Source organism: Notolabrus celidotus, chromosome 1, assembly GCF_009762535.1.
Source record: "Notolabrus celidotus isolate fNotCel1 chromosome 1, fNotCel1.pri, whole genome shotgun sequence".
Lineage (NCBI taxonomy): Eukaryota > Metazoa > Chordata > Actinopteri > Labriformes > Labridae > Notolabrus > Notolabrus celidotus.
Window position 1 is genome coordinate 9,847,354 of NC_048272.1, and position 9,943 is coordinate 9,857,296.

The 9,943-nt window shown below is 38.4% G+C and overlaps 1 protein-coding gene across 3 annotated transcripts; it reads left to right on the top strand.

The window, feature by feature from the left end:
• Window positions 1-158: 158 nt before the first annotated feature.
• On the top strand, window positions 159-7,183 carry si:ch211-161c3.5 (uncharacterized protein C3orf18 homolog). Of its 3 annotated transcripts, none has more exons than XM_034692459.1 (6): window positions 159-549; window positions 1,707-2,145; window positions 2,358-2,383; window positions 4,292-4,421; window positions 4,876-4,894; window positions 6,552-6,640. In XM_034692459.1, the coding sequence occupies exons 2-5, from the start codon at window positions 1,882-1,884 to the stop codon at window positions 4,879-4,881; spliced, it is 426 nt and encodes a 141-aa protein (XP_034548350.1). In that variant the 5' UTR covers window positions 159-549; window positions 1,707-1,881; the 3' UTR covers window positions 4,882-4,894; window positions 6,552-6,640. The 3 variants fall into 3 exon arrangements, with proteins under 3 accessions (XP_034548350.1, XP_034548280.1, XP_034548206.1); XM_034692389.1 differs by having other exon boundaries at window positions 4,876-4,909; window positions 6,552-6,633; XM_034692315.1 differs by lacking the exon at window positions 4,876-4,894 and having other exon boundaries at window positions 6,552-7,183.
• The last annotated feature ends 2,760 nt before the right edge of the window (window positions 7,184-9,943 follow it).

Genomic DNA, 9,943 nt, shown 5'->3' on the forward strand with positions numbered 1-9,943 from the left:
TGCCACCCGGATGCAGTCATTCACATGCGTCTGACAGCATCTGCTGAACAGAGCCATTAAATCCCATTTTTACCCCTGCAAAGTCGAACAGACAGCATAGAGAGCCAACCGCGTGCATTATCTTTAAACCGTTAGACCAATCAGCGGGGCGGAGGGGCGGGACTTAGCTGCACGGATCTCTTGTTTGCAGCATCCCTGGAGCAGCCTCTGTTGTATGAAATACAAGAAAGGGCAAGACGGGGGCGGTATCTGCCAGGAGGCAACTGGAGACCGGGATAGGGATCTCTCTGAGTCTGCCGGGATAGGGTTACTCTGGTATGTGGAGGTTATCTTCAGAGAAAATGGCTGTTTCTTCAATGTAAACAGCCTGAGCTTTACCTGCACTGCTAAAGGGGGGAACAGAAGAGGAGGAGGAGGAAAAAGAGCAGGAGGAGGAGGAGCAGCCACTGGAGGAAATGCTGCCTCTTCCAATGATATTTTCCCTTATCTAGCTAACCCCGGCCTGCCTGCTGCAGCTCACCTCAGAAGCCATGCATGTTGTATGTTGAGGTACGTATGCATCTTTAATCTGAGTGGACGCACTGGTCACGTTGGAAGGATTATGGATCAGCTGTTTGTGCAGGACAACTGAGAGACAACAGTTGGACTAAAAATAAAATTTGTGTCTCAGTATCACACACACAAGTAGAGCCATAACATGATAAATACAAAGATGCAGAGTAAAACGGTGCAGGCATTGTCTCTTTTGCAGTGCAGGGGTTCTTAACCAGACAACAGCAATGGCTAAATCCAGCCTTTGCATTTCATTGGTTGTTTGCCTCAGCTGCACATGTTCCTCATTAGGAGCACAAGCAGACAGGATGTACTAAGGGGAGAGGAATGGCTCATGTGTCTATTTTCACTAGCTTCCTGAGCCACCATGTATATATAACAGTTTTAAAAATAAAAAGCACATTCATGTTTTAAAACTCCTCATATATGTAAATGTTGCTCTTCACTCTCATGGGATGTGTGTGGGTGGGAGGTGCATGCACCCAGCACTGGATGCAGTGGATATTTATGGAAGCAATGTGTGTAAGGTAGTGTACGTGTGTGGGTTTGATTTTGACGTACAAACACGCTGCCAACACATTTCCTCACAGTGCAGGTTACAGTTTGAGTGGTTACTATTCCTCGGTATTTTATCAAGTTTGTTATGCCACTTTCCTCTTGTGTCTTTGCTTCCCACATCCTGCCCAAAACACCCACCGCAACCTTGCTGGCACTGTCAGCCAAGGTTTGAATGAAAGGAGGGTTTTGCTGTGCCAAAATGTACCTTTTTTATTTTGACTTTCTGACTCAAATATTTAAAACATTAAGCATTGCACCGAGGCAGAAACTGCATTGATATTTTAACATTTAAACTAGAATTTAAGGATCCTTACACCTTTAGTTTTTCTCCCTACATTGGTTTTTACCTTTACCTGTGTTATCTTTAAACTTTTTTGTTTATTGTTTAAATGTTCACTCTTTGTATGCTTTAATTGCTTAGCTTGTTATGGATTTTGGTTTGTTATTTTTTCTCTGTTTTTCATGTAAAATACTTAGGACCAGTTTTTTGTAATAAGCAATAATAATAAAGTTAATAATTATTATTTTGATATTTAAGGCTAAAAATAACCAACAAATCATTTATTAAACATCAACTATCCGTCTTTCTGTTTCAGTTTTATACACCTGATGATCTTATGGCTAAAATACCACCAAAGCCACAGCAGACCTCAAACCAGAGGGAAGACAGCTGCGTCCATCATGAGACGCACTAGAGGCTGAGAAACGACAACCGAATCCACACACGCAGACTGGAAACACATCCCTCAGTTGAAACAGTTACACCTGACCATGGCTGTAACTGCAGCAAAGACAACCTCAAGTTTTCTCTCCACAACTTCCACGACCACCGCAGTCCCCTCCCTCCTCTCGACGACTGCGAGCGCCAGAGACAACATCACCACCAGAACAACATTAATGACTGTTACTATAACAACGAATGAGACCAGCTTCAATGCCACCTCATTTCCAGAGGCGGTTATTGAGAGCTCGGGAATGGGAATGGTGCTCGTGCCATTCGGCATCATCACTGTTATTGGCTTAGCAGTGGCAATCGTAAGGAATCACGGAAGTACTGTTTTTGAGAAAGTATTTTTTTCAGTGGAAATAGGTTCTCTCTGAATTAACTTGAATGTCTTAACATATTGCATGTTATATAGGTTTGCTTCACACTCATCAGACCTTGGCAAACTTAGACCCACCTTTTGGACAAGTTATGTCTGACCAATAATATTCTTTCTCACTGTATCTTTTTACTTTAATCCTAGATGCTGTATATTCGGAAACGGAAGCGGTAAGTTACTGATTTTTTTTATCTGCGGGGCACAACCATTCTTGGAGCTCATAAATTACTATGTGTCATTTTAAAATTGTTACAGTATTTGTACCATGAAACGTAGCACTCAATCTTCTCATCTAAAAGTGTTCCACCTTATATTTATCTAAAATATCTGACTTTGAATACGATGCGTAGTCTATTTTAGGTTTTCTACTAGTGTCATTTTTGCAAACTGTTGATGGATATGTCTGTGCACTTCCCTAAGTTCTGAGTTTGAAATGTTCAACTATTCAGCTAGCTTTGGTATGCACAAAAAATGAAAAACCAATCTCTGTCTAATGCATGACAACATCAACAAATATAAAACCTTCAGCAGAGACAGGGCAGTTTCATTAGCATAATGAACATTTTGACAACAAACATGGCAGTGTGAGCAGTTGTACATAAACAAGACCCTGGAGCTTTCTTCCACTATCCACAAAGATTCATTGTACAACCATTAAAAATGTTTCAAAACCACTAACGCTGAGTTAGCCACTGCCAGTTACAGGCTAATAAGCTAACAAAACAATGTAGACAAAGCTATTTAAAACGACTAATAAAATATCCATGCTAGTTGATGGTTTGGTGGACAACAGACACTTCATCTGAGTCTGGGTATGACTAAGGCTCAGACAGCCTTCAGAAATGGAATTCTCTGTGTTATCTCTAATGCTAGATAGAGATGCTATTTTCATCCTCAAGCTAACAGCAGTAATTGTTCAGAGCAGGATCGTGTGAGGAATTTCTAAAAGAGGGAGAAAGAGTAGATGTGCTTAAACCCCCTTTTCAGATTTATCTTTACCTTTTTTATGTGGAAAAACATTAAAAAATATATTTCTAGAAGTTGATTTTATAAACCTCAAATCATCTCTTAAACAGAGATCTTTAGCTTGAGAAAGTTGTGCAGTATCAGGACATAATGACCCTGTGTCTTGTGTATGTGCCTGTCTTTTTAAAAAAAAAACAGTATTTTATTCTACACTGTTGACACAAGGATGTAAGAATTCAGGGACACTCTACTTAAAAAGAACTAAATTCAATAATAGTAATGTTAATAAGTAAATGAAGATTCCAATACTAATAGTGAGCAATATAAGAGATAGAGAAGCTGCTGCACTGCTGTGTGCTGACGTCTTGAACTTATAAACCATAGTACATCTTATTGTACTCAAAATAACACAGCTCTAGAATCATTTTTATCAAAGCAGCACTGGTTGTACACATAGACTGTTTAAAAAATGGACGTAGGATCCGTGACGTCACCCATCTGTTTCTGAAGCGCTGTTTTGAGGCCAATCATCAGTGGCAGCCATATTGCTGCTGTCGAGCGAGTGTGACGTGAAGAAGAGGCAGGCTTTGAGCCTCCTAGCCAACAGCTACAGTGTTCCCGCAGTCAATTGTGCCTCTCATTGAAAGACTCGTAATCTCAATATCTTCAAAATTGCCACGTTAGAAAATAATTCAACCCCTCGTACAGTATGTGCCGATTGAGAAATTAGCTATCCAGGCTACACTCGTCTTTTGTACCAGGCTGTAAACATGTTTTTTCTGCTGTAAAGATCATCTTTTTTGAATTGGTGTGTATGTGTTTTTCCGGTACTTCTGGAGCCAGCCTCAAGCGGATCCTCGATGAACTGCAGTTTTTAGCACGTCCGGACTCGTATTTTTAGACCAGAGGTTGCCGCTTGGTTGTACAGTGCTGCTTTGATAAAATGATTCATCAGAGTCCTCAAGAGAATTTGAGACAGCAGGATGTATACATTTTGCACAGAATGCCTGCTCATATCAAACCTACTCAGTAACTCCATTACTGCAATCAGGTATAATTTTTTCAATTTCTAAATGCTAAACGGTCTTCCCTTCTAACCTCTTGTCATGCAGGTTGGAGAAGCTGAGGCACCAGCTCATGCCCATGTACAACTTTGACCCGGCTGAAGAACAAGATGACCTGCTGGAACAGGAACTACTCGACCACGGCCGGGAAGGCAGCCTCACAGGTCCCAATGCAAAGGTAAGCTCTAAAGTCATCAGTAGAAAGTGTAATGTTTGGCACATAAAGCATTCGTGTCTGTGGACACTGTCTTAACTTGAGTAAAAGTTCTCCATGACAGCCTTATTTAATATTTGTCTATGCTAATGAACAGAAATTAGGTCTCTTGTCATGGCTTATACAATTTTCACACTATACTTTTAACATTGCAAAAAGTATGATGCCATATATTTCATATCACTTCAAATACACTGAAGAGATTTTTGTGGTGTGTATTGTAGTTTTCATAACATCAGTCTGTATATTTTGTATACTTTGTTGTTAAAATGTTGGAAGTTCTGTTTCAGCCATTTCACATCTCATCTGTCCTGTACCGAGGGCTGATGTTGCATGCTGTCGGTTGCTTTTATTTCATTATTGGCTGTTCAGCTGTAATTGTCATGATGTATCTTTATTTGCTTTTATTTCTTTTAAGTTTTGACAATGGCATAGAGGTAAAGACAAGCATGGTAAAGTATCACTTGTGTTTTTTTTTAACTTCATCTCTATTAACCTATTTTCCCCCCACAATCTTCATTCTTTCATGCTGTCATTATTTCAGTCTCAAACAATTATCTTTATGTTAGGGATGCACCGATCCTACTTTTTAGGTCCCGATACCAATATCAATACCTGGGCTTTGGTATCTGCCGATACCGATACTAGCCGATCCGATCCTGGTATTGATTTAACAATCTCTATTCCTTAATGTGAGGATAGAATCATGTTTTGACAACTTCAAGCTTTTCTGACTTGATGGTGAACTGTACCTGGGTTCCAAGTGCTAAACCAGAGGCTGGAATCCCTTAATTTCAAGGATCCAAAACAATTAAATCCAATAACCTGTCCATTTTTTCACACTTTGAATCCATTAATGGAAGGTTTCTTGCTTCTTTGCAGTAGGCTACAGCTGACGTAAACTTCTTCATTTGGGCTCCCATTATATTTTTCAGTGCGACTGCCATCCGTCGAAACATTACCGCTGCACATGTTGCAAGTTTCCAGCGGAGTTGTTAGCAAAAGAAGTGTGACATGCACCTAAACTGCAGAGCCTCTGTAGTTATCTTCCATCATGTTCCACCGGGCAAAAATGCACAGACCGGCCATTGCTGAGACGCACATGGCTGTTGTAAACACAGAAAAGTATAGAACTGAGATGAATAGATCTGCCATATGGATCGGCACTATATATCGGCCCTTTGTCACCGATATCCGATCTAGCTTTTTGAGTCCGATCTAGCCAATATCCAATACGAGGATTGGATCGGTGCATCCCTACTTTATGGTAGATGTTAGTAAGTGATCATAATCTGACTCAATTTTATCATAACTAATCTATATTAAAATAGATAACACCATTACAGTCTTAACCTTCATACCTACATCTATTTTGTCTTTCATCTTTTCCTTGTTTTTACCTTGAACTTAAAACCTGAGTGTCAAATATTTCAGGTCCCACATGTGCACAAAAGTACGCAAAACATCAACTTTTGGTTAAGTTTTCAAATAATCACATCCTATTAAAAGTGTTGACAAAATACACTGTTAAATATTAAAAATGTTGGTTAGTAAATGAAAGCCAGAGTAAACAGCACTTACATAACAATTGTAACTCTCAGTTTTGTAGAGAGATTAGAGTAACTTTTCAGCTCTCACCTTTCTCACCATTTTGTTGATGAGGTACATGAGTGAGAAAGCCTGTTTCATAGTTGGTAAGCAGACAAAATCTCTTTAATAATGACCATTGTAACACTAAATAAGTGAAACATAACAAAAATGACCAATCAATTAATTTATAGATTTTTTTCTTTTTTACATATTTTGGATTTTTTGCAGAGCGAAGAAAAGGAACCTTAACAGTTTGCATACTCTGGTTTTATACATGTGGTCCCTGTTCTTACTATATTTCTCTGGTTCAGTTTTTGATCACATTTTATATCTGATAATCTTAACTCAATCTATCTGTTTTGAAGCCAACATAACCCAGTGTTATAATGGGACACCTTGCAGTTATCACAGCTTCTTAAAACTACCAGGCTGAAGTCACTACGTGATCTACATGACACTAACAGTTTTATCTCCTCTCTGTCCTGCTGTCCGTCTCCTCTGCAGACGCTCACAACCTCCCAGGGGACCACACAGAGGCCCAGTCGTCTGGTCTTCACAGATGTAGCCAAAGCTCTCAACGCTTAACAGCTCTCTTTTATTAGTGGATTTCAGCTCACGGGGCCCACTGGCCTCTTGGACATATACAGACTGTCGCTCAGGAAGGAAAACAAAGGGAAAACCTGCTCTCTGGGAGCAACTGGGACTGTTGTAAATTCTTAATTTTTACAACATAGAACGCAAAATGGCAGTGGTTTTCAATAATAAAAAACTTTTGCATGTATGATAAGGGAGCATAATGGGAAGCATTACATATGATCTTGCACTGTTATCATGTGGCACACAAATGCAGTGTGATGCACTTTTATGAATCATGTTGTGTTATTATTGCTGTTAAAATGTTTGGTAGCTTGTCAGTGAAGTTCTTTGGAGCTTCAGTATCTACTTCCATGTTTGATAAGAGAGGAGTGTACATTTGTGTTATACTGATTGTGTGTTTTACGTCTCTGACAAGCTTAAACACTGGATGTGTTACCATCCTTAACTAAACTGTTCCTCTCTTTTTTGTTTCTTCTTTTTCAGTAATGAAGGATTGTTTCTGTCTGTACACATTAAAAGTATTTAAACCAATTTAAAAATGAGTTTTGTTAAACAAAGCTGTGACAAAAGAGAGCTGGTAGCTGTGATATTTTATTGATAAGCGATAAAAGAAGCAGAATAACACAAATCACATGGTAAAGAATCATAACAAAATATATATCACAGGTTTGTGAGTTGTATTAATGAAGTGGATGAGGACACATCAATAACATAACTACATAATGGTGTTAAAAGTAAGGCATACAAGATGATTTCTCAAGTTACACTTCAACTTTTCAATAGTTGAAAACGGATCAAGTACTGTATGTAAGTATATCAGTATCAGTAAGATCACAGAACAACATTGTCCCCATAATAGAGAGTAAATATCCAGATACAGCTCATGTAAATTAACAGACATCGTGTCAGCTGTAGTTTCATTAAGAGGCACCCTACAGGCTGACTTCCATTCATTCTGATGACATGAATGTAGTGGGATGAGATGAGTGGACTACAACAGTACTAGTTTGACTATTAAGGTTTCATGATCCACATCGCCTGTAGGGTTAGTACAACATCCATAACTTTCCTCAGAGATGTCCCCGGCTTGTTAGTTTTCAGAGGTAGTCCAGAGGGCAACACAAAGTCAAGTCAATACAGCTGATCAAAAAAATATATATCTGTCTTTAAATGAATTATGGCAGCAATTTATGTCAACAATGCTGAAATACATACATTTGATGGGATACACAGATCATCAGTGATAAAATAAGTAAATTTTAAAAGGAAGAAAAAACTCATACATACAGTGAAATATCAATGATATTCAAGTCATATAATAAAAAATAATAAGTGATATGTAGTTCAAGTTGTTTAAATGTTTACCAAGAAGAATGGCAAAGGGGTAAAACAAGGAAATTGAAGTATTAGCACAGATGTTTTAAATGAAGAAAATCATACTCAACAAACTCAGGACAGTTTAGAAGAAATCAACTGGAAGCTGAGTACATACCTAAATGAACTTCTCAAGAACAATATGAAGCTGAACTTGTTAGGCTATGTTAAGCTAAGTATGTTAAGTTTTTACAGACTAATTTAAGTCATAAAAGTTCTCGACTTTTACGGAATCAATCCTAGTGTGTACCTTCTCCCAAATTACCAGTAGGCAGATAGTTATGTTTCTTTTTTAGCACCATGATTACAATATTTTGAGCACAAACAATATTTCACTCAACAATAAGGGACAGCAGCGATCTTAGAAACATGTGTGTAAACCTGAGTGATAAACAAAACAAAAACTGCCCTCATAGTACTCAACTCATTGTTATTAGAAAAAAAAAAAGGTTGCATCTTTTTAAAGTTAAGCCTATATTGTTGATCAGCAATGCCATCATTCTACTATGTAAAGATACCGTCTTAAAACTGTTGCAACGGATACTAAAAAAAATTAGATTTGAGTGTATCTGTGATTATGATATATTGTTCTTCAATCAAGGTCCAAGAAAGTCTGTTTGGTTTTAATCATATTTCATATCATGAACCCCACAACAAGACTACATAACTTTGGAAAAAAGAGACACAAAACACAGTATTAATAAGCATAAAAAACTATTTTTTCAATTTCCATCTACAGCCTCACACAGTCAACTCTGTTAGGTTACATGTCAGCAAGTGTTAACAAACTTCAGATAAATGTTGTTTAATAAATGATACCGAGTTGGTGCGCTGACTTCACTTGGCTCTAACTACTCTATTTACTATGTTGTTGCATTAAGATAATTGTCACAGCTGTCAGTGTTTGACACTCACCTTTTCTTTTGTTTGTCTCAATTTTTAAATCTGCATTTGAAAGGAAGTGAAAGACTTAAAGCTCCTGTTGAGAGTTTTAAGCTTGAAACACACTGACACTAAAAATTGATGCCTCTTTGTGAGCTACAAAAACAAACCAAACCATTAGCATTAAGACTGACAATTTCTATACAGTTGTTTGTCATGTCCAAAATTGCCTGTGATGGATAGGTGTCCTTTTTTTTCTTTAAAGGTGACATGTTATGCTCTTTTTCATCAAAATATATTGGTCTAAGAGGTCCCCAAAACATATCTTTAAAGTTTATTGCTCAAAAAGCACTTTGAAATCAGATTTTGGCATGCCTGTAAACCCCTCTTTTTCAGCCCTGCTCAGAACAGGCTGTTTTCTGTGTCTGTGCCTTTAAATGAGAATGAGCTCTCTGACCACGCCCCCTCAGGAAGCGGATGTGCCCTCGGCTGTCCAGCACGTTGATGTAATGTTTACATGTTGGCTGAATATACACGGCTGCTCTGAGACCCGCGTTACTTCAACCCTCTGAATTTGATCCAGAATCTGATCCTGACGGAGAGGCACCTGGAGCAGGACCTTTCTGAATGATTGGTCACAGATTTTGTGTTTCTTGTTGTTTTATTTGTCAGTATGTCGACGTGTGTCTTGGTACACAGAGACGAACAAGTAGCTATGTGGCTATGCTAACTAGCGCTAGCATTTTTCCATGAAAAATAAAAATCATCCACTAGATGTTCAAATCTGCAGACGTGAGGAGTAAAACCGACTTTTGTGTTATTAAGACAGCCTACAACTAGCATGCCTCCCTCCTAAGCTCCTTGTTAGCACATATGTGTGAAGGTAATGAAAAATGAAAAAAAGAGGAGTTGAGTTGTATTTTTTTACAGTCTATGGGCTGAACAAGCTCCGAGCTCTGTCTTCCGTTACAGACCGGATGGCGTTATGACGTATGAAAAACACTGAAAACTGCAACGGCTCGTTTCAGCACACATTTACAGAA

Coding starts and splice junctions, on each gene's coding strand:
- si:ch211-161c3.5 (XM_034692315.1), top strand. CDS start 1,882: ATGGCTGTAACTGCAGCAAAGACAACCTCAAGTTTTCTCTCCACAACT. Junction 2,146..2,357: donor TTGGCTTAGCAGTGGCAATC/GTAAGGAATCAC, acceptor CTTTAATCCTAG/ATGCTGTATATTCGGAAACG. Junction 2,384..4,291: donor TATATTCGGAAACGGAAGCG/GTAAGTTACTGA, acceptor CTTGTCATGCAG/GTTGGAGAAGCTGAGGCACC.